At 36.1% G+C, this 25570-nt stretch overlaps 1 protein-coding gene across 6 annotated transcripts in view; it reads left to right on the forward strand.

Moving 5' to 3' along the window:
- Positions 1 to 25570, forward strand: part of brun (trafficking protein particle complex subunit brun) — a 595546-nt gene that overhangs the window by 54654 nt on the left and 515322 nt on the right. For all 6 annotated transcript variants that reach the window (XR_006259965.1, XM_043411897.1, XM_043411899.1 and 3 more), the window contains exons 2-4: positions 15905 to 16178; positions 16264 to 16462; positions 16547 to 16758. Coding sequence is in view for 5 of the 6 variants with exons in the window: in XM_043411897.1 (XP_043267832.1) it covers positions 15905 to 16178; positions 16264 to 16462; positions 16547 to 16758 (685 nt within the window). In the remaining variant the exon portion in view is untranslated. The remainder of the gene's footprint in view (positions 1 to 15904; positions 16179 to 16263; positions 16463 to 16546; positions 16759 to 25570) is intronic.

The following is a 25570-nucleotide window of genomic DNA, read 5'->3' on the forward strand; positions in this document are numbered from 1 at the left end:
TTACTATTTAAAAAAAAAATTTTTCAAGTTTTTTTTATGGATGCAATTATCAGCAAACGAGGGACCATCAATGTACTTGTCCCAACCTTTTTTTTCCAAGGGGAAGTTTATGGTTTTTTAATACTGTAAGTAACTTAGATGAATTTTTTTAAATTGATTTAGTTGTTACAATAAGATAAGAAAAACGGGGCATCGTTTTTCAAAATGTTTTCAAGCGCGATATTTTAATTTTTTATTTCTCATATTTTATTTAAATTTTTTTTCACTTTACAAAAGAATTACAGATTTTTATTTTTTTTTTTAATGTAAGCGAATTGTTTTTTATGTTTCGTTGTGTTCAGCGAAACTAATTAAATATATATTGTGATGGTAGAAAAATCGGGATAGGAGGAACGATCCGAAAAAATGCGGCAGGGACTGAACCGGGGTTCGAACCCGGGACCTCTCGATTGCCGGTCGAGTGCTCTCCTTTTTTTTTTTTTTTTAAAAAATGTTTATTTAGGTCTCATGAAAAATATAGTGTCTTACGGTTAGAAATAAACATATAAAAAAAATAAACCATAGTTTTCGTGTTTGTGAGTACATATGCCTAGCTTCTATGTAGGGCTCGTAGTACTATACATATTTAATGTAGGGGTGTCGTAGTTTTATTTGGTTTAAGTAACGCATAAAGCTAGAAATTTGTATACGCACTGCCAGGCGTATGATTATAAGGCAAGAGGAAAAAGAGAGAGATAAGGGAGAGACAAACAAAAAAAAAACCTCGCCATCGATATGTGTAGGCAGTTACCTTAGACTAAGAGTATAAACTATACAGTGAATGAATTAAGGTTCTTGTGGAATTCATTCGTGTACACTTTTAGCCCTAATCCCTCACTTATTCAGAAAAATTTTCCAGCAAACGTCACAGAGCAACAAAGGTTTCTCGAATAATTCTGCAATTATTAAGAGATTATCATCTGTTTTTATGCTAGCTCGGGTTATAAACTTAAAACAGTTTACGCGTACAAGTGCATGCATTGTATCTATACGATGAACTGCACAAATTCATTTTCAACATTACACACAAGCTTGGCGTGCATGGTTTTCAATCGGAAGCTCGGGAAGAGACAATTGTTCAAATTTACTATAAAAACAATAATTAATTAGAATTGTATGAACGAGTGTGAAAAAAAACGATCCCCCAATAAAATAAGAGGGGCCCTGTTATATAATGATTTGGTAAACAATACAGATGGGTGAAATTTGTGGATAAAATTGAATAATTAAACGAACGGATAAAGAAATGAAATCAATCAATCCCTTTATATGCCTTTATCTTGTACGGATAGATACGGCCATTCTTTCATGCCCATACGCATTTTAATTTATCCACGCGTCACTTTCACTCGTTTGTCCGTACACTCTTTTTTTTACCAAATGGGCAGATGATTGGATGAATTACACAAGTATTGAAATGGATGAACAAAGAAGTAAGCTGTGTAAACATTGATTTGAGAAAAGAAAACGCGTTGAATACGAAACATTTGGAGTAATGAATTTATCAGTCAAACTAGTCAAGAATAGATATTTTTCTTTGTGTACACAGCGCGGGATCTCACGTCGAACTACTCAATAAAATAGTTGGATGGAAAAGGGATGGCAAATTAAAAAACAATTCCATGAGAGGATCATCAAGTTTTCTTCAAATATATGGACGGATGAGGCATTCCTTCGCCGAGCTTCCGATTGAAAACCATGCACGCCAAGCTTGTGTGTAATGTTGAAAATGAATTTGTGCAGTTCATCGTATAGATACAATGCATGCACTTGTACGCGTAAACTGTTTTAAGTTTATAACCCGAGCTAGCATAAAAACAGATGATAATCTCTTAATAATTGCAGAATTATTCGAGAAACCTTTGTTGCTCTGTGACGTTTGCTGGAAAATTTTTCTGAATAAGTGAGGGATTAGGGCTAAAAGTGTACACGAATGAATTCCACAAGAACCTTAATTCATTCACTGTACTTGGCTACGTTGGAAAATGATCTCATTTTTTTTTATTTCCAAAATTCAGAATTCCTACAGGAAACGTAATTCATTCACTGTATATGTTACAATAGATCTCATATTTTTTCACAGTTAAACATTTTTTTAAATTTATTTATTGACAATGCGAATATAGAAAATCATTTAAAACGACGGTCACGACCTTTTAATACTTGGCGTGCCTTTTTTACTTTTTGAAGTTTTAATATTTACTGATTTCACTTCTTTTTGCGAGACGTGACAACTATATAGGAATCGTATTTCATTCAATATATTTGTCAACTTCAGAAAACGATCTCATTTTTTTTTTTATATTTTGAAGTTTTTTATTGAAAATGCAAATATAGTAAATTATTGGAAACTACGGTCGCGACCTTTTAATAATTGGCGTTCTTTTCTTACTTTGTCAATTATTTTTTTTTCTGATTTAGCTTATTTTTTAGAGGCGTGACAATATTTACTTAAGAAAAAAAATACATTCCTCGTCTTGGACGAAAATTTTTAAAACGATTTGTTCCAAGTTGAGTGCTTTTCTCTATGTGCCAAAAGCAATCGACACAGCCTATTTTTCTATGTAGACGGACGAAAACTGTGCGGTTATGTTCATGTGAGTTGAAACCTTTTACAAGCAATAATGGTGACGATTTTGATTATCCATTCAGCAAATCGAATTTTCCAATGAAAGATTGGGAAATTCCTATGCAACGGGATGATATTTTCATTTTCTATTCCTTTTTTTGAAAAGCTCCACTTGTTTACTTGGAAAAATGATTTTTGAAACTATCTTCTTCTCATTCATGGATTCCATGTTGACATGGATACTGTCAATGGTTTGCAATGTCCAAGGAGATGTTTCCATGGTATTCAATGTCTAAGACTACAGCTTTATGGTTATTGGTGTCCAGTGACATTTTTTCATGGTCTTCTGTAACGTCTGAACCTGCCTCGTCAATGTAAACTATTAAATCGCAGATCTAGTTATCGATAACTATGACGAAATATATCGTAAACCATTGCACCGTTTACCTAAATATCGGGAAATATAAAATTGTCGAATATATATTGAACAATACGAAGTCATCCACCTAGACATCGAAAACCCTATAGTCGCCAAACTAGACATCGAAAACTATAGAGCCGACGACCTAGATATCGAAAACCTTAGAAAAACTCACCACACTATCGGAAACTATGGAGCCGTTGACTTTCATATCGGGAACCATAGACAAATTCACCTTAATGTCGGAAACTATGGAGCTATCGACCGGGATAGTGAAAACTATGAAGTCGTCAACCTAGTCCACGAAAACAATGGGAAAACATACCTGGACATTGAAAACTACGGAGCCGTTGATCTAGACCTCGAAAAGCATGAAAAAACATACCAGGACGACGAAAGCCATGGAGAAATATACCTAGCCATCGAAAACCATGGAGCTGTCGACGTAGACATCGAAAAAAATGGAGAACCATAACCAAACATCGAAAACTATGGAATTGTTGACCTAGCATCAAAAGCCATGACGGAATATACCTGGACCACGAAAACCATGAAGAAACATGCCTAGACATTGAAAACCATGGAGGAATATACCTAGACATCGAAACCCATGGAGGAATTATCCTAGACCACGAAAACCCGAGAGAAACATACCTGGACATCGAAAACTGTGGAGCCGTCGACCTCGACTGCGAAAGCCATGAAGAAACATACCTAGACCACGAAAACCATGGAGGAATCTACCTAGACCACGAAAACCATGGAGTAATCTACCTAGTCCACGAAAACCATGGAGAAACATATCCAGATATCGAAAACTCTGGAGGAATATACCTGAACCACGAAAACCATGGAGGAATCTACATAGACCACGAAAACCATGGAGCAATGTACCTAGACCACGAAAACCATGGAGAAACATATCCATACATCGAAAACCATGGAGGAATATACCTGGACCACGAAAACCATGAAGGAACATGTCCAGACATTCAAAACCATGAAAGAATATACCTAGACATCAAAACCCATGGAGGAATTATCCTAAACCACGAAAACCATGGAGAAGCATACTTGGACATCGAAAACTGTGGAGCCGTCGACCTCGACCGCGAAAACCATGAAAAAACATGCCTAGACATTGAAAACTATGGAGGAATATACCTAGACATCGAAACCCATGGAGGAATTATCCTCGACCACGAAAACCCGAGAGAAACATACCTGGAAATCGAAAACTGTGGAGCCGTCGACCTCGACTGCGAAAACCATGAAGAAACATACCCAGACCACGAAAACCATGGAGAAACATATCCAGTCATCGAAAACCATGGAGGAATATACCTAAACCACGAAAACCATGATGAAACATGCCGAGACATTGAAAACCATGGAGGAATATACCTGGACGATGAAAAACATGGAGGAATATACCTAGACCATGAAAACTATGGAGGAATGTACCTAGACCACGAAAACCATGGAGAAACATATCCATACATCGAAAACCATGGAGGAATATACCTGGACCACGAAAACCATGAAGGAACATGTCCAGACATTCAAAACCATGAAAGAATATACCTAGACATCAAAACCCATGGAGGAATTATCCTAAACCACGAAAACCATGGAGAAGCATACTTGGACATCGAAACCTGTGGAGCCGTCAACCTCGATCGCGAAAACCATGGAGGAATATACCTAGACATCAAGAACTATAGAGAAATACTATGGAGAAATACACTCGCACATCAGAAACCATGGAGGAATATACCTAGACATCGAAATCCATGGAGAAATTATCCGAAACCATGAAAACCATGGAGAAACATACCTGGACATCGAAAACTAAGGAGCCGTCGACCCAAACCTCGAAAACCATGAAAAAACATACCTAGACGACGAAAGCCATGGAGGAATATATCTGGACATAAAAAACTATGGGGTCGTCCACCTAGAAATCGAAAATCGCGATAGAATGTACCTAAACCTAGTCCTCCAAAACCCATGAGCTATCGCCCTAGACATCCTCGAAAAATCCAGCGGCGTCGACCAGAATTTTATATTTTTTTATTTTTATTATTTATTATTTAATGTTATTCGTATTATTCAATTTTTTTATTTAATTATATTATTATCATTTTATATTATATATTGTATAATATAATATATATTATATTATATATTAATTATATTAAAATATTTATTATAATAATATTTTATTATTAATTAATATTAATAAATAAAATATATATTATATAATTATATACATATTTTATGCGCAAACCAGGAGCTGGTATTGCCCCCGCTGTGCGCCCATTCTCTGTCTCTCTCGCTCGACGACGCAGAAGGAGAGGGGGTAGCCGCGTTCAGCGTAGTGCGTGACGTAGAGTGTGACAAAAGTAAGAAATCGTGCAAAGGACGTAAGTCCAAATGTAAACAAGCGTAACTTACGCCCCTCTTTCTCTAAGAAAATGAAAATCCCGAAAAGATGGATTTTAAATCACTAACGTTACATATCTCAGGATCTACTGGACGGATTTACTTGCAACAAAGACCAATCGAAAGAGAAAAATCGACAAAAAATCGTCACAAATTTTCAAGTTCTTTTATGAAATGCTTTATTTGTGAGAGCCATTTGAAAATTCTGTGACGTCATAAAACCGGCATATTCGCGTATATAAGAGTAGCGGCAGGGCTCGCGCTGGCTTTCCTTTTGCGTTGCAGTTTTTCCTTTTAATACTTGGCGTCGAGCCGCTACCGCGTCTCTTGATATCACAATACGAACTATTCTATGATTAGAAATATGTACATTATAATACAGCAGGGAGTTTCCCAGATTTTGGCTATCGAAGATTATTTATTGTCTATGACGACCTCGGTTTCTGTTTCTATTTAATTCACGTGTTCGTTTAGTTCTATTTAGAAGGGTTAAGTGTGCTGAGTTTATGTTCAGCCACCAATATTTTGCAAAATTAAGTCTATGGAAATCGGTGCGGTCGCAAGGGGGAAGCGCTGTGGATCCTGTGAATTTTTCTGGGCTAGTGGTCAGGTCGTCAGGGCGTAACGTGATACGTTTGTCGGCCTTATTTCTTTTCCAGTGGTATAAAATGGGGATGTTGTTTACGTTTTGAATGAGGCCTTGGTCATCGCAGTATAGGAAGGTTTGAGGTGTAGTGTATCCGGTTTTTAACTGGCGCTCAGATATTAAAGGATCTTGAGAAGCAATGTCGTGTAATATTTCATTTTGAATTTTAGGCAAGTTACTGTAGTAGTTTCTTATAAGTTTGATTGCGAACGAATCAATTCTCGGGATGTTAGCTAGTTTGTAAATATTGTTGTTGCTAATGTAGTGCTGGAATTCACTGTCAGCCGATCTATACTGCGAAAGGCATATTCGAAGGCATTTTCTTTCAAAGGCTCGAAGTTGTTCTATGACAGATTGGCTCGTGTTCCACCATACTGGGGCGGCATATGTGATTATAGGTCTTACTAATAATGTATATAAAATTATTTTAGTTTTAGAGCTTAAGATTTTGTTATAAAAAATTGCGCTGTTAGCCGCGATCGCTTTTTTAGCTTTTTCCAGTTGAATTTGTAAATGTGTGTTACCTCTAAGTAGATAATCAAGGTGAATCCCGAGATATTTGACGGTTTTTTTGTGGGGGATTCGTTGGGTTATATTAGAACCCGGTATGGTGGTTTCAATAAAAAAGTTTGTACTACCAGCTTTGTTTTTTGACGAAAGGGAGTCAACTGGTTTTTTAAAGAGAATAGTTTCACACTTTAACGGATTGATACGCAAGTTCCAAGTACAATAATATTGATTTAATTTATTAGTGATTTTTTCCAGTTCTTGTCGGACAATACTTGCTCGGTTGCTTTTAGTGTAAACAATGAGATCGTCTGCGAACGCGATTGTATTCGTGTTGGAGTTGTTTGCGTTCATGTCAAAAGAGTTAAGAAGATCGCTGGTAAATATATTGAATAGGATCGGCGAGTTAACTGTGCCCTGTTGAAGTCCTTCTTTTATATTAAACGTTACTGAGGAGACATTAAGGCCATCCCATGTGACGAAAGTTTTGTTGGAAATCATGTCCCAAATTATAAGTATGAGCCAATCCGGAAAATTTTTTTTTTTAATTTGTATAGAAGTCCGTCGATCCAGACGGAGTCAAAGGCCTTTTCGAGGTCAAGCAAGGCGGCTCCAACAATTTGGCTGTTCCCTACCCAAGAGTTTAGTTCGGAGAGTAGTTTATGGGCGGCGTGAGTAGTGGAGTGGTTGTATTTAAAGCCGAACTGGGCATCGGGGATGATATTATTGATGGAACAGTGAGTGAGTATTTTATTGTTTATGATAGCTTCGTAGACTTTGCTTATGACTGGAGTGAGGCTTATTGGGCGGTAGCTGGAGGGGTCGTTGGGATTTTTATTTTTTTTTATTATCGGGAGAACCTTCGCATTTTTCCAGATTTTGGGGAAATAATGATTGTTGATTGAGTTATTAAAGAGAATCGTTAGAGCTTGGGTTATAGAGTCTGGGAGATGTTTGAGTACTATTGGAGGTATGTTGTCTAGGCCTGAAGAGGTTTTGTTCGGTAGTTTTTTAAGTATTTTATCAAGAGAGTTTATATTACAAAAGGGGTGTATGATCATATTATTGGGGTTAGGATTGTAGGCTTTATTGTTGTTGGAGAAATTTGTGATAGTTACGTTATCGTTCCTGGCGATGTTGAGGTTAAGTTTTATTTGAGCTGATGCATTATTGACAATTGTGGCTATTTTCATTCCATTATTAAGAGGACGGGGGAGTTGATTTTTTCATAGAATGCCCCTACAGCATTGAGTTTATCGATAGGAGAGGTAATGATATATTTGTCGTTTTCGATCGCTGTTTTTTGTAGATTACAAGAGCTTCGTTGAAGTAAAGGGAGATCGTTCTTGTCGATATGTATATTGTCAATTTGCGACCAGTTATTTGGGCGGAGGAGTCGGTTGATAACAGGAAAAAATTTGGCTGGATCACGGTAATCTATTTTTTTGACTTGGTTAGACCAGAATTTCTCTGTAGATTTTTTTATTTCGGCTTTTAGATTGTTGCGAACCGTTTGTAGTGCGATTTTTATGTTCTTTTTTTGTAAAGTTCGGTTGGTTGGGTCGAGGTTGTGTAATGTATGAAGTATTGTGATTAATTGAGATTTATGCCGCTGTAAGGCTGTGGTACGGGAATTTTGATATTTTAGGGGGCTGTCTTTGGGGGTAATTACGGGGACTGTAGCTATTATCGTGTTCATAATGATCTCGTTTATTTGCTTTAGGTAGTTATCTATCTCGATATTTGATAGGTTCTTGTTGGGGGGTATTGATATTGTGTATAATTCGTGTAATTTATTCTTGAATCTACGCCAATTGGTGAATTTGTAGTTATAGCGTTTAACGGGTTGGGCTTGGGATATCATCGTTATGTTATCATGTTTAAGTTGGATTCTGAAGGAGAGCGCGGCGTGATCGCTGTCGTATGGGAGTGTATTTATTTTGCCGTTAAGAGAGTTTAGTAGGATTAATCTGGAGTCGGTGATACCAATGTCGAGTATCGAATGGGCTGGGTGGTATGTATGCTGGGCTGGTATAAGTGTTTTTATTTTGAAAAGTACGCCTTGCTTGGCCTCTCATTGTGCGAAGTATTTGCCTCTTTGATTGTCGACGCGGTCCCCCCAGGCTTTACGTCTGGCGTTAAAGTCTCCTGCAATGACATAGTAATTATCTGGGAGATTTAATTTTAATTTGCCGAACAGAATGTCTAATTCCTTGATGAAGAGAGATCTATTGTCGTTAGTGGCGTAAATACTTATTATATATATGTTTTTAAATTGGGTCGTGGCTATTTTGATTATCGTAAATTCAACCCTAGGGAAAAAAAGGTTGGGACAAGTACATTGATGGTCCCTCGTTTGCTGATAATTCCACCCATAAAAAAAAACTTTAAACAATTTTTTTTTTTAATTGTAAAAAAAATTATTTCATAAAAAAAAATACAGAACAATTCGAAAAAAATTTTACAGATCTTGAAAAAACGTTATATTAAAAAAAACTAATCTGCATCTATTTTTTAAAGTGTCAAAAGAACCGAATAACAAGTAAAAAATAATAAACCGAAAAATCGCCCTTGAAATCATTTTGGAAACCGATGCCTCATTCTTCTTATTTGATTCGAACAGCTAAATCAATTGAAAAAAATCCCATCTAATTTACGTGCAACATTAAAATTTATTATATCAATTCGAGGCCAAGTATTTTCTAATGAATTGAAAAAAATTACCCCTTGAATTACGTGCAGCACTAAAATTTATGATATCAATCGGTGGACAAGTATTTTATTAGTAACTCCAAATTTTTACATTATTGAATTGTTCTAAGAAGCTTTCAAATCCAAAAGAATCACATGCAAGCTAGTCATTTCTTACTCTATGGTGGCAGAGACTTATAAGAAAATCGATTCTTCTCAGACTTTCAGGATCCTTTGGTATTATTCACAAAATTCGACGTCGATTGGATCCATACAAATTATGTTTAAATATGTGTTAAAAGTACTTGTCCGGCCCATCACTTTCCGTTCAAATTGTTTATCCAAATAAAAATCAGGGCTTGTCTAGAACTGATGAGTCACAAGTATTCATGCAGAGGGAATTGAGAAAATTATCTTCAAGTAATTTTTACTTAATTGCACTAATTTAATAAAAAACGGAAACAAATTATTCCGCAATATAGAAGGGATATTATTGTGCATTGATAAATGAAGAAAATTGTACATAATGTATATGTTCAAGCTTCCAAAATAACTCTGCAGTTTACATTCGATGACGGCAATTTTTACTTCCTTCTTATTCTTCCAGCGAACGAGTTCCATTCGGAATAAGAACTAACCTATACTATTATTAAGAACATTAAATTAATAATGAATCGCATTTCAACAAACTTTTAACGAGATTCTGCCGTGCCATTTCGTTTTTTTATGATTGATTCTTTATTGAATGAATAGTGATGGGCCGGACAAGTACTTTTAACACATATTTAAACATAATTTGTATGGATCCAATCGACGTCGAATTTTGTGAATAATACCAGAGGATCCTGAAAGTCTGAGAAGAATCGATTTTCTTATAAGTCTCTGCCACCATAGAGTAAGAAATGACTAGCTTGCATGTGATTCTTTTGGATTTGAAAGCTTCTTAGAACAATTCAATAATGTAAAAATTTGGAGTTACTAATAAAATACTTGTCCACCGATTGATATCATAAATTTTAGTGCTGCACGTAATTCAAGGGGTAATTTTTTTCAATTCATTAGAAAATACTTGGTCTCGAATTGATATAATAAATTTTAATGTTGCACGTAAATTAGATGGGATTTTTTTCAATTGATTTAGCTGTTCGAATCAAATAAGAAGAATGAGGCATCGGTTTCCAAAATGATTTCAAGGGCGATTTTTCGGTTTATTATTTTTTACTTGTTATTCGATTCTTTTGACACTTTAAAAAATAGATGCAGATTAGTTTTTTTTAATATAACGTTTTTTCAAGATCTGTAAAATTTTTTTCGAATTGATTTGTAGTTTAAATTTCTATGAATTGTTTAAAATTTCCGGCATATAACGTTGGTTTTCACGAAAAAAGACCTATTTTTCGTCGAAATTGTACTGAAAATATTTCGATAGAGGTTTATTCTTGGACTTCGGTGATTTTTCTCCTTGTCTTCTAATATGTTTCGTCCATTGGGAACTCAAGAGCATGGAGCAATGCGTGTTGCGAGCCGAGATATGATTTTCGGCTGATAACGTTAGGAAAAAGAAAGGAAAAGAGGAAAGATAGATCAAATTCAAGACACAACAAATCCAACAGAATTGGCCCTTTTTAAATGTTGCTTTTGCATTCTGAATCTAGACATTTTCGTGTCATTCAAAACGTGTCCCTGATGAAATATATTTCCAAAGTTTGCAAGTGGCCGCTGAGATCCAATTATCTACAGTTTGATAGTTGCTCAAAAAAGGCACCCGGAAACATTTATTATGTCAGAACTCAAAGAAGCAAAACAAACTGAGCGTACTTAATTCAACACAGCAACGGAATTCAAAGACGTTTAAGGTATCTGCATTGGTTTTGGAGAAAAATAATTTCAGGAGAATTCAGGAATGAATTTAAAAGTTTAAAAACTCAGAATAAAATAGAAAACGGAAAATTTAGGAATTTAGAAAAGCTGAAGACGTTTGTGATGAATTTTTGAGATTACATGTTATGGTTGGAGTAAAAAATTTAAATGATTGGCACACATGCTGCGACACAAAAATATGAAAGTTTGGAGGTATTCGCTTCATACCGCAGTAATACAAACTTCAATAGTATTTAAAAAGAAATACTTTAAGACTTGCTAAACCAAGTTCTATTACTCATTCTCATAATCAAAGATAGGGGGTGATGCTTAACACACATATTTATGCACAGAAATTTCAGAGGTCGCAGGTATCTGCTGCGATTCAATGTATCTGCGCAATAAATTTTGAAGACAGCAATTTAAAATCTATCCATAAATGAGCAACTGAAGACTTCTGTGATGAGTGTTTACTTCATATATATGTTACAGTTAGTTTTAAAAAATAAAATGAGTGGCACAGTATATCAATTTTATAATTCGCAGATTTTTGCTGTATTTCAATAATCCAAATCTATAGTATTATAGAAAAAAGTTGGCAAAAGTCATGATGTTACGTTGAAATGACATAGCGAACATTGTATTCAGAAATTCTGTATGTTCCCATGGATGTTAGCAGGCATTATATTTGATCGCATCCAAAACTGAGCAACTGTAGACCTAGCGTAATGAATTTTTTCACTAATAATTCCACATTTGTAGTTTGCAAAGTGGGAATACTCAACATACATGTCATTTCATAAGTATTATTGTCAAAATTTGTGTTTGCCTACTGCATTCCAAAGATTCGACTTTTCATATGATCAGCAAACAAAGCATCCAAAGACTTTTTGGAATAAGTTTCAAAAGTTGTTACTCGACAGACCAGGTGGAAAAAGAATAACTACACTTATATCAAGACCAGAAACTGTTTTGAGAATCTGATGTTCAAAATGTGAGATTGATGATCATAGCCGGAAACCTCTTGAATTACGTTACCATACAATCAGCATGAAGAAATAGTAGAAAATCATAGGACACATATTAGGCAATTAATTAATGATATGTATCGATCCGCTGCAAACCGATGGAGTGAAAACAAGGATCGGAGAGGGCAGAGCCAAACTGAATATGAAGCAAAATATGGGAAACATGAGAAACAAACTAGAAAAAATTTATTCAATGAAAGTTTACAACATCATTCTAACAGTTCTGTGTGTTTTTGTTGTATTTATTCATATATATAATCTGACGCCTTCATATATATAACCTAGCCTACTGACGATATATTTACACCGGACAATATTTCTCGCACTCTGATTTAATTGAAAGATTATTTTAGTTAACGCTTATTTCCAGTCGAACAAAATCATGAAATCTTGAAAAGTTTTCGTTGACATATGCATTGCGCATTTTTTATATCCTTTTTCGCACACATATCACAGACTACATTTACGCGGCCGCTTTGATACTGGTTTAGTATATCACAAAATTTAACGAAATAAATAGTAATATGCACTTCGTTAGATGACGAAAATTATTTTTAGTTATCCCGCACGCACTTGATAACATCATAACCCGAAACGTCAACATGACGTGAAACTTCGGCTAGTGACTTTCGAGCTCTCGGCATGTGACGTCAGTCCGCGACACCGCCGCGAAGTTAGACCGAGGGACATGAGGCCTTTGATGGTATTATATACAGACATGTCAAATTTCTAAATGTGTTAGTAACTTTTGCATAATCTTGAGCCTGTGCAAAGTTTTTTCTCAGCAATTACGCTACTGATCGTGTTGGTTTCGGGCTCATTCGAAAGAGATTTTGAAATTTAGTCTCCAAACTAATTTTCGCTTAACAAAACATCTCTTGAGCTCCGCAATTCTAGAAAATGACATGCCAGTTTTACCCCCACCACCGCGAATCGTTTTATTCAGAGAAAAGATAGTCTCGGCGAGAGCCTCAGGCCAGCAGACGACAGGGCTGTCAATGTACTTGTCCCGAGACTCTACCGAGTCTCTTGATAATTTTGTTAGAGCTAGAGGACGGATCATTTATTATTTCGAATGGAATATTATTTTTTATTAGTATGGCCGTACCTCCTCCTTGTGTGGAATTAGGTCTATCGGTTCGGATCAAGTGGTAATTTTGAAAGACTGGTTTATGTCGAGGGTTGAGTTTCGTTTCGGATAGTAGTATTATATCATGATTATTTTTTTCAAGGAAATTCTGCAGTTCAAGTCTTCTATGTAACGCAATTATTGAATTAACGTTTATGGCGGCTATGTTGATAGAATTAAAATTTGATCGAGTGTCAGCCATTATTCTTGAAATAAGGAGTTAAACAGAAGGTCGATTCTTGCTGTGTTTGCTGCGACCTGGTTCGCGATGGATTTTAGTTGATCTGTGATGATTGAGGCCAAATCTTTCTTAAGGTCGTTGATCCAATTAGGTTGATAGTCCGGGCGAGGTTTCTCTGCGTGGATCTGAGCCTGCTGATGAAATGACGGTGTCCTTTTTGAGGTCGTCGGAGCGTCTTCGATTGGGGCTCCAGAGTCGGGAGTCTGGCGGACTGATTCCGGTGTTCTCGTAGCTTGGGCGAATGAGACGTTTGGTTGCGTCGTTCTGAGGTGCTCAATTTTGTTTTGAATTGCGGTTATTTTATGTTGTTTTATTTTTTTTTTACACTTATGGCAAGTTTAATGTAGGGGCAGCCTTTATAGGAAGCCGGGTGGCCCGGATGTCCGCAATTAGCACATTTTAGTAAATCTTTGTTGCCGTCTTTTACGATGGCGCAGTTCCCAGGGCCGTGTGTTTGGGCACATTTTACGCAGCGAAATTCTAAGTGGCAGTTTTTTGCTGAGTGTCCGATACGTTGGCATCGCCGGCATTGGTAAATGAGGGGCTTCCTTAATCGTTCCCATTTTATTCTTTGATAAGCGATTGCTCTTATTTTGAGAAGGTCTTCCAAGGGGCTATCGTTAGATAGTTGAATTAAGTGATGATGTTTGTCAGGTTGTCTTTTGTCGAAGTGAAAGTTCGAGACAGATAGAATTTTCACGCCAGGGATGGCTAATTCGGTTAATTCATTTTTGATGTCCTCTGAAGAGAAATCCCCTTTGATACCTTTGATAAGGAACGATTTGGGAGTTTGGTTTTTTGGAGTAAATGTATAATACTCAAGGTCGAGCGAATTGATTGCCTCTAAGATTTTGCTGTGATGTTTCAAATCCGCCACGTAAATAGTGTGGTTTATGCTCTCGTTCGTTTTGTTTTCATGAATGGTGATTCCATTTTTTGGTATCATTAAGTTATTGATGATAGTTATTAAATCTTTCATTGAAGTTTTAGTAGTGTAGATTGGAGGAGGCTTCTCTTTTTTTTTGATAAGAGTACCTCGTTGTCTATGGGCTCAGTGTGTTCGGAGTCACAGTCGGTCCAATCGCAGTTATCAGATAAGGCCTGATATTTATTATCGGTGAGGCTAACAGCCTTCTTATCGACTACTGATTTTGTAGTGGGGCGCTTACTGGGCCGTTTCGGAGTTTCCCATTCTTCTACTGAGGTAGACGGGCAATTGTGAGAGCCGGCTACCGGCTTAATAGAGGGAGATCGATTTCTCCTTTTTCGAGATGAAGCAAGGTTTGGTTTTACCTTTGAAATCTGCGGTTTGCTGTTATTTTCTTTGAGGGTCTGCTTGAGAAGCTGCTCAAGCTGTGTTGACCCAAGCTTCGGAAAGTTCTTATCCTGCGTCAGTTTTCAATTTCAGGTTTCGCCGGGTCGTTCACTTTGGGTGTAGAGTTTGCAAGGTGTGGATCAGCCATCTTGCCATGAGGCCACGAGCCGACGCGAGATTATCACTCCGTAAAAGAACTAATTTTAAATAGAAAAAAAAAAAACGTATTCGCACAGATAGTCGGTCTAGCGCGCTAAATGAGGGCAGTAATAGTCATCCAGCTTATGAGAACAAAAAACCAATAGGTATTTTTACACCTGATTCGGCCACTATTAGCACAGATAACAGAGGACTTGGCGGACCGAGAAAAGAGGCATGTGCTCACTCGCCCGCAGTCACAGCCAGACTCCCGGTCGAGTGCTCTCCCAACTGAGCTATCCAGGCCGCCTTCCACACTTAATTCGAATCGTCCTCGCAACGTTGTATTCCACAATGTTACAATATTAACTGCGTTCGTTCCTTCTGGACGTAACACATACATTAAATTATTAAGCGATTCTATTAAGGAGTTTCGGTACAGGCAATACAATGTTGCCATGCTAAACCATGCTAAAAACATAAAAATTTTCAAAAAGTTTAGAATTTTATAAAATTTGGTGAACATATTCTTTAGTGCCAAATTTGGCAATACAAATTTTTTAAGATTTTTCTTCTACACAGTTATCGAGTAATTGATCACTAAAGTTCACGTGTATAAGCATAGCGTTTTCATATATATAGGTATACATTCCGGGCATAAGAAATCTGCTTTAATGCGTAATTACTCGATAACTAAGTAGAAGAAAATTTTGAAAAAAATTGTGTTTTTGCACTTGATGTTGAACAACATTATCACCAAGTTTGATCAATTTCTTAATATTTAGACTTTTGTACCGAAACTCCTTAATGGTGAATAGCGGATAACAAAGATAAATTGATGTCATAAATCAAATAACCCTTTTCATACATTTCAGATTCAGCTTCCAACCTCCAATGCCTTTACGCGTGTCGCTAGCAAGTGAAGAGATCAAGGCTGAAATGCCAAATATATTACCACCCGAAGATATACCCAAAAAGTACCGTGAAGCGATAGTACACTACAGCAAATACCAAAATGCAGGAATCATCGAAACGGAAGCTAGTTTCAAAGCTACCAGAATCTCAATTGAACAAAACTGCACTCTTCAAGCTGCGTCTTTTCTCAACAATGTTGTATTAATCAATTTAACGATGAATGATCAAGAGAAGGTACAGTTCATTTTGTTGGAGAAAATGTGCATTTCAACTCTATGATAAAATGTATTTTTTTATTCTTCGACAATGAATGTTTCAGATTGATCGATTTACAATGTTATCTGAGCTGTATTCATCATTTGGATTCTTGAGGAAAGCTTCATTCTGCTTGCGTTTAGCAGCGACAAGGCATGTCTCCAAAAATAACCCGGAACCTGATTGGAGGCAATGTTACAATCTAATGTTGCAAGCTACACCTGGATTCAGATTGTCTATGGATCCAACAGAAATGTCACAAGGTATAGGAACTATAAAACATTTTTTTCAAAGGAGCAGTACTTCTATTGGTGGAATACATACTTTTTACTAAAACCCGAATTCAGATTATCGAAGGGGCTGGCCAGCTATTCAGATTCAAGTTATAAACGAGCTTATAGCCGCTGCCAATAGAATGGGGAATCCTGCTCTTGCAACTAGACACATGACATTTTTACTTCAAATAATGTACAATTACCTGAGCCCTACAGAACGTAAGGATATCGCTTTACAACTTCAGAGTGCTTCACAACAATGCGAAGGCGCTCCAATACCACTTGTACGTATAATCCAATTAGTTTTTTTTTTTAATGTTATGGCTGATTCATATTTCATTCACAAGTCAGCGTAAAAAGATGTCACTAATTAAAAAATGAACCATTACGTTACTTTTATGACGGACCTTTTCGATAAAATTTTGGAAGACACTCGTAGTCCAGCCATCAAAAAGCTCAGTAGAATCTCGGGACAAGTGCATTGACAGCCCTATTATTTGCTGGCTAGAGGCTCGCCGAGACTATACTTTCTTTGAATGAAAAGATTCACGGTGGTGGGGGTAAAATTGACATATGATTTTATGGGATGACGAAGCTCAGAAGCCATTTCACAACTTCAAAATTCAACTTTTAGCTAATAAAGAAATTCTTTTCAATGGCGTCCAAAATCAGCATAATAGATGCCGTAATTGCTAAAAAAAAAACTTTGCACGGCCTTAAGGTTATGCAACAGTTACTATACACATCACGAACTTGACGTGTGTGTATTGGGATCTGACATTTTTGCCGCGGCATTTGGTAGCAGTTTTTGTAAGTAGTTCACCGATGCAAACTTTTGTTACGTATGCTTGGAATATACATAATACTCGTGAGTGAGCGTGAATATTTATCAATTTAAAGTGAATCGAAATATTATGGAGGGTGCAAGATTCTCCCCAAGAAAAAAATCAAGTGCTAGAAGATATTGTTGGGTGAATGGTTGCCACAGCCAATCACAAAAAGATTTGAACCTTCGTTTTCACTCCATTCCGAGAACTGGTGAGAGGTTAGCATACAGCAAAGATATTTTTGGAAATGTGATAAGCTGCGATAAAGCAAAAGCATGGAGAAATGCTTTAAAAATGAAGAACACTAACAATAACGTCCACGTGTGCTCTCTGCATATCAAGAAAACCGATTATATACTACCAGGTATGTTAATATACATTTTTCTAATGAATAACCTCAAAATTAATTGTATGATCTCAGAATTGACTGGAGTGTTATCTATATAGTTGCTCTATTTCATGATAAATAACTTTTACTGTATATTTTATCAATATATTGAGACGAACGATACCGCGACAATAGCGTACGCAGCCGTACCGACGCGGCAACGCGCGGTCAATAGAGGCGCCAGCGCCCGGGCTCGCTTATTGACCCGCCCGACATAGATCACAGGGAAAAGCAATTCCCACAGATTTACAGTAAATAATTCATTTTTCATTGGAAAATAAGGTCAAATATATAGAGAATCTTTGTACAGACTAATTGATGGCAATCTCAGAGCAAATGCATTCAAAAACTTAAGAAAATTTTGTGTCATAAAAATCAAGCATCTATTTCAAATTCAAACCCAACTCGCGCGCGGCGGCGACAAGCTTTTAAGAGCCAATCACAAAATGCCGCCAATACATGAGGCCTTGAAGCAACAAATGAGAAAACGACTCATCCTCAATTGGCGATTACGAGTTTTCGCTCAAGCGCAGTTGAGTGAAATCAAAATTTATCATTGGTCAGAATCATGCAACCAATAAAATATCATACGAAATCAAACCCGAACCAATCAGGAAATTTAGAGTCAATTAACGGGTTTGCGATTAAATAAAAGAGCGAATCAGGAACAACCACGAAGTCCGCCAAATTGTTATTCAACCTCCACTTCATTGTGAAAAGGCAGGCCCCATTCGATTTCGTGTGGGTTCAAGATTTTCACACTGAGCCATCCATCCGACCAGAAGGGCGGGGACAGTTCGATTCCGTTCTGGATCAACATTTCTGCCGGGTTACCTATCCTTTTCCAACCAAGAGGGCGGTGACCGTTCGGCTTCGTTCAATCACAAGAATCGAGGGGGAATCATTTCCGTCATACCAGGAGGGCGGGGGCAGTTCGGTTTCGTTTGGCCTCAAGATTCCGGGGTGACTCTAATCTTTTTCGGTAGGGGTTTTCCTTTCAATCCAATGATTTGATTTAAACTCAAAAATTTGTATCACGAAATCTTAGCTTCATCCTTTTCTTTGTAGCGAATCTTCATCAATCCGTGTAGAGATTTAAAAATTGCGGAGTAACGAATTTAACATTTGCGGAGTTTAAAATTGCAAAATAAAGAAATTTAAAAATTGATAAATAAAAATGATGTAATGCGAGATAGCTAAAATTTACGAAATAACATCTAGGCAATATAAAAATTACCAAACACGAAATTCACATTTGCAAAATAACTGCGTTAGAAATCCTTTTAGTTGCGGAATTTGACAAGATTATAAGAGATTGGTCTGTTTGCGTGCGGAATTGTTTGCTCATGAATTGTTTTATGAACCATTGCTTGACAAAGAAAAATACCAGAGCTAAATAAACTTCGAAAAAACGACATATTTTTGTAACAGAATAGAACTTAAATTTGAATAAAACTGCTTTTGTTACTTTCACACAGATCTTTTTCCACACTTTTGTTTTTCTTTCATGCCTGCTCCTTTAATTGATAAGTAGCTCGAATCTACGCGTAACGGGGTGCTCTGACACAAAAGAGTAACATTACAATATATATTACCAGATCATTCATCGTAGAAGCAATATTTGAAAGCCAGTGCAGTTCCTTCGTGCAACTTGCCAGATACTTCACAGAGCAGTCGATTGCAAAGGCATTTGAAGAAAAATAAAAAGAACGATGATCCAGTCATTATGAACGATGCTGAAGAAACATTAGAAGGGAAAAAAGTAGAAGACGGAAAAGGAAATGAAGAATCGGTATTATCTCAGAATGGTCTGCCAGCTGCGTCCAGCCTCATACAAACCTGCTCTCCGGTCAATGCCAGTGAATTGGTTCCAAGAACTTTAAATTTTTCTCCAATATTTATTGAATCTATTCAAACTGATAATATGGAGCAAACTGTTAATTTATTATTAGATAATAATCAATGTTCTCATTGTTTGGAGCCATCTATACATATTGTGACGTAACGTTTTTCCAAACGACCCGAATCGACTCGAAAGCGAACCTAACCCCGAAAAGCATCGCGATCCGACGCGATGTTTTGACTGAACACGACAACAACCGGTGAGCCGCGTCACTGCTGGCCGGTGGCGGTCGAACTGGTGGGCACAAAGGCCCCAAACAAGCGGCGGAGCGCGACACTAGCGGCACCGCGTATTAAAAACTAATAAATTTTATATCACGCGGTACGTAAATGGACGCTTTTGCGTACGCTTTTAAGGCGGCACAATTAATTTAAGTGCACCCATTTTAGCTGATAATAAATTTATGGACGATAAGAAACCGAATTGACGATTGTACATGGGAATGGAAGAGGACGTAAGAACTGCGAAGGCTCTGATAGAGTAAGATGAATTGAAATAATAATTAAAATATTTTTTGGATCAATGTGTACTTATTAACTTTTTTGGTACCAAATTAAAATATCAATAAAATTCAACGATATGGAAATAATACAATGATTTAATAAATAAATTAATGAATATTTTTTGGTAATGTCTATTATCACAGAACGTTCATAGAGTTGTGATTCTCATCAACTCTATGATCTCTATCATTTTTCCTCAAACTATGGGGTATTCCATGCGTAACTAAACAGGTTTTGGCCAAGGATTTCAAAATTTTTTGTTCGTTACTATATCGTTTTCTTGTATCATTTGATTTCGCCCCATTTCTCGGGAGGGGTCTTTCGATTTTGCTCAAACTTGGGTACTTTAAAGTACCTTAAAAACTATCTCCAGATACCAAATTTGAACTCTCTATGTGCTCAAGGTCACGAGAACGAGCCTTATAAACATCAAAAAATGACCATTCTTTGCCTCGTTTTAAGATGATGGTTCACAAAAACTTTACGTTCAAGTCAAATAATACTGGTTCCATTTCCTTTAGTATACCATCTGGATTATGGGAAAGCATGATCCAGTCATCCAGATCAAGAGGCCTTTCATTGTGATCACGTTAAATGAATCAAGAGACTCGGCAGAGTCTCGGGACAAGTACATTGACAGCCCTGTCGTCTGCTGGCCTGAGGCTCTCGCCGAGACTATATTATCTCTGAATAAAACGATTCGCGGTGGTGGGGGTAAAATCGACATGTCATTTTCTTGAATTGCGAAGCTCAGGAGTTATGTCGCAATTTGAAAATTGAACTTTCAGCTAATGAAGAAATTCTCTTTCGATTGCGCCCAAAATCAGCATGATCGGTGGCGTAATTGCTGAGAAAAAACTTTGCACGGGCTCAAGATTATGCAAAAAGTACCAACACATTTACGCAGCTGACGTATCCGTATATGGGTTCAGACCGATACATACAAGGGCTTCTTGATGCCCATCATAACCAATCACCGGTAAGAATCTATCCGTCTCGACCAATCGCCGATGAGAAAGTTTCTGATAGTCCTCAATGTTTTCTTGTATACCGTCTGTTATCGTCTGTTATGTTATTATAAAGTGATTGCGATCGTAGCCTCGTGGATCAACGGTGCAAGATTTGCAAATTTCGTTTAAATAAATAAAACATTATTGGAAATAGCAGTGGATATAATCAATTTTATTTTTTTCATAAAAAAAGTTTCAATAAGTTTCGAGCCCAATTCACGACAATAATATCTATAATAAATAAAACCTCAAAAGTGGATTAATTGATCTCATACAGTGTACTGAGAGTGAGTAAAATGTTGAGAAGTGAAAACGTGAATAATGTGTGTCGTGAAAATTAAGAATTATCTGTTCTACTTCGATATCGTAATATGTACATAGATAGCAAATTTGCGAGATTTCGCGTCATGTTGACGTTTGAGGTTATGACCGCCGGAGTGCTGTTGCGTGCAGAGTGTAGAAAAATAAAAGTGGTTATTGAAAAGTGGAAGGAATCGATATTATTAATGACGTGACTAATTAGTGTTGAATAATAATAATAATAACAATGAGAAAAAAAACGTTCGTTCATTATAACCTCTAAAACGTTCTTTCCAAACAAAAATTCTATGTTGTGTAATTACATTAAAAAAAGAGGTGGATGGTTGTGTGTAAACGAATTCAAATAAATTTTAAAAAACTTTGGTCAAGTAATTCAATGTATTGTTGTCATAATTTCTTTCATTTAGTTTGGCTGTGTTCACCGGTCCCTTTTTTCCACCTCCTTAGCTTACAGTGTATTGTCATACCAATTTCTATTTGTTCTCCAGACAATACGAGAGATATTCGTATTTCTATTTTTTTATATTAATTTCAACAAGATAATTTGAAATATTTATAACAAAAAGCCTTCATGATTGCTTGTTCATTCACCCAAGTTTTGAAAAATCTTTGGGCCATGTAAATGCATAGATATATTCACTTGAGTTGTTACATGATAAATTTGGAAATTTATTTCAATAAGTCATTGGGTGCTTAATTTTCATGATATCAAAATTTGTATCTTCGAAATGCAATGAACACCTCTAAAGTTCGACAAAGTGATGAAGCGACATGTATATTGAATATTTCCAGACCATGTTTGCGATTGGCATTGTGGGTTGAAAAATTCATGTCTGTAAGTCTACACCTGATCATTTTTGGATGTGATCAAATATTTTGTCTGCGGATAACCATGGAGACATACAAAATTACAGCATTTTGCTTGCTTCAACATGCATCGTATCTGTCACTTTTTTTTTGAATGTGTCATAATAAGTTTCAAAAATGTGGTTCATGTAATTTTGAAGTGTTTTTCCCTATAGCACCAAAGTCTGTATAACTGGTACGTAGCAAGTACCTATGAACTTTGATATTTCTGTGAAATAGCAGGTATGCCAATCTTTTAACTTTTTGGATCCGACTGGAATATATTAACGAAGATATTCATTACTAAAGTCTTCACCTACTTATTTCTGAATAGATCTGAAATTACTGTCTTCAGAAACTAATGCACAGATACATGAAACAATTTTGATTTCTGTTCTCTTTCAATTGCGCTGTCTTTTTTCTTTTTAACTATGGCTCTGCTCTTTCCGATCCTTGTTTTGACTCCATCGGTTTGCAGCGGATCGATGCATATTATTAATTGGTTGCCTAATATGTGTCCTATGATTTTCTACTATTTCTTCATGCTGATTGTGGTAACGTGATTCAAGAGGTTTCCAATTATGATCATCAATCGCACATTTTGTACAACAGATTCTCAAAACAGTTTCTGGTCTTGATATAAGTGTAGTTATTCTTTTTCCACCTGGTCTGTCGAGTAATAAATTATGAAACTTGTTCCAAAAAGTCTTTGGATGCTTTTTTTGCTGATAATATGAAAAGTTGAATCTTCGGAATGCGGTAGGCAAACACAAATTTTGACAACAATACTTATGAAATGACGTGTATGTTGAGTATTCCTATTCTGCAAACTGCAAATGTGGAATTATTGGTGAAAACATTCATTACGATAAGTGTACAGTTGCTCAGTTTTCGATGCGATTAAGTATAATACCTGCCAACATCATGGAAACCTACAGAATTTCTGAATACAATGTTCGCTATGTCATTTCAACGTAACATCATGATTTTTGCCAACTTTTCACTCTAATACTATAGATTTGGATCATTGAAATACAGCAAAAATCTGCAAACTATAAAATTTATATACTGTGCCATTCATTTTATTTTTTGACTCGCACCGTAACATAAATATGAAGTGAAAAATTCATTACAAAAGTCTTCAGTTGCTCATTTATGGATGGATTTGAAATTGCTGTCTTCCAAACTCATTGCGCAGATACATTGAATTGCAGCAGATACCTGCGAACTTGGAAATTTCTGTGGATAAGTATATGTGCTAAGTATCACCCCCTATCTTTATGGTAATATGTAATGGAACTTTGTTCAGCAAGTTTTAAAGTATTTCTTTTCAAATAGTATTAAAGTTTGTATTACTGCGGTATGGAGCGAATACCTTCAAACTTTGATATTTTTGTGTCGCAGCATGTGTGCCAATTATTTAAATTTTTTACTCCAACCGTAACATGTAATTTCAAAAATTCATCACAAAAGTTTTCAGCTTTACTAATTATCTTAATTTTCCTTTTTCTAAATTCTATGCTAAATTTTTGAATTTCCTAATTTATTTTCAAATTATCCTGAAATGAAATTGTTTTCCTCCACAAGCAATGCAGGTACCTTAAACGTCTTTGAATTCCGTTGCTCTGTTGAATCAAGTACGCTCAGTTTTTTTTACTTCTTTGAATTCTGACATAATAAATGTTTACTGGTGCCTTTTTTCTGCAACTATCAAACTGTAGATAATTGGATCTCCGCGGCCACTTGCAAACTTTGGAAATATATTTCATCGGGGGCATGTTTTGGATGACACGAAAATGTCTAGATTCAGAATGCAAAAACGACATTTAAAAATGGCCAATTCTGTTGTATTCGTTGTGTCTTGAATTTGATCTATCTTTTCTCTTTTCCTTTCTTTTCACTAACGTTATAAGCCGGAAATCATATCTCAGCCCGCAACACGCATTGCTACAAGCTCTTGAGTTTCCAATGGACAAAACATATTAGAAGACAAGGAGAAAAATCACCGAAGTCCAAGAACAAACCTCTATCGAAATATTTCCAGTACAATTTTGACGAAATTTAGGTCTTTTTTCGTGGAAATCAACGTTATAAGCCGAAAATCATATCACGACCTACAACCTGCTTTTCACCGTGCTCTTTGGTTCCTAATTGACAAAACATATTAGAGTACAAGGAAAAAAATCGCCAAAGTCCAAGGAGAGACCTGTGACGAAATATTTTCAGTACAATTTGGATGAAAAATAGGTCTTTTTTCGTAGAAACCAACGTTATAAGCCGAAAATCATATTTCGGCCTCCAACCCGCTTTCCATCGTGCTCTTTGGTTCCTAATTGACAAAACATATTAAGGTACAAGGAAAAAAATCGCCAAAGTCCAAGAACAAACCTGTGACGAAATATTTCCAGTTCAATTTTTACGAAAAATAAGTCTTTTTTAGTGGAACCCAACGTTATAAGCCGAAAATCATATCCCGGCCTCCAACCCGCTTTCGACCGTGCTCTTGTGTTCCTGATTGACAAAACATATTAGAGTACAAGGAAAAAAATCGCCAAAGTCCAAGAACAGACCTGTGACGAAATATTTCCAGTTCAATTTTTACGAAAAATAGGTCTTTTTTCGTGAAAACCAACGTTATAAGACGAAAATCATAAATAATTCATAGAAATTTAAACTAAAATCCTATAGTCAACTGAACATAAATAAGGAACTTTTGAGAAAAAAGACGTGATATCAAACCATAAACTTCCCCTAGGAAAAAAAAGGTTGGGACAAGTACATTGATGGTCCCTCGTTTGCTGATAATTCCATCCATGAAAAAAACTTTAAAAATATTTTCTTTTTAAATTGTCAAAAAAATGATTTTATAAAAAAAAATACAGAACAATTCGAAAAAATTTTCACAAATCTTGAAAAAACATTATCTGTAAAAAAAACTAATCTGTATCTATTTTTTAAAGTGTCAAAAGAATCAAATAACAAGTAAAAAATAAAAAACCGAAAAATCGCGCTTGAAATCATTTTGGAAACCGATGCCTCATTCTTCTTATTTGATTCGAACAGCTAAATCAATTGAAAAAAATTCCATCTAATTTACGTGCAGCATTAAAATTTATTATATCAATTCGAGGCCAAGTATTTTCTAATGAATTGAAAAAGTTACCACTTGAGTTACGTGCAGCACTAAAATTTATGATATCAATCGAAGGACAAGTAATTTATGAGTAACTCCAAATTTCAACATTATGGAATTGTTCTAAGAAGCTTTTAAATCCAAAAAAATCACATGCAAGCTAGT

The sequence above is a fragment of the Venturia canescens genome, chromosome 2, assembly GCF_019457755.1.
Source record: "Venturia canescens isolate UGA chromosome 2, ASM1945775v1, whole genome shotgun sequence".
Classification (NCBI taxonomy): Eukaryota; Metazoa; Arthropoda; class Insecta; order Hymenoptera; family Ichneumonidae; genus Venturia; species Venturia canescens.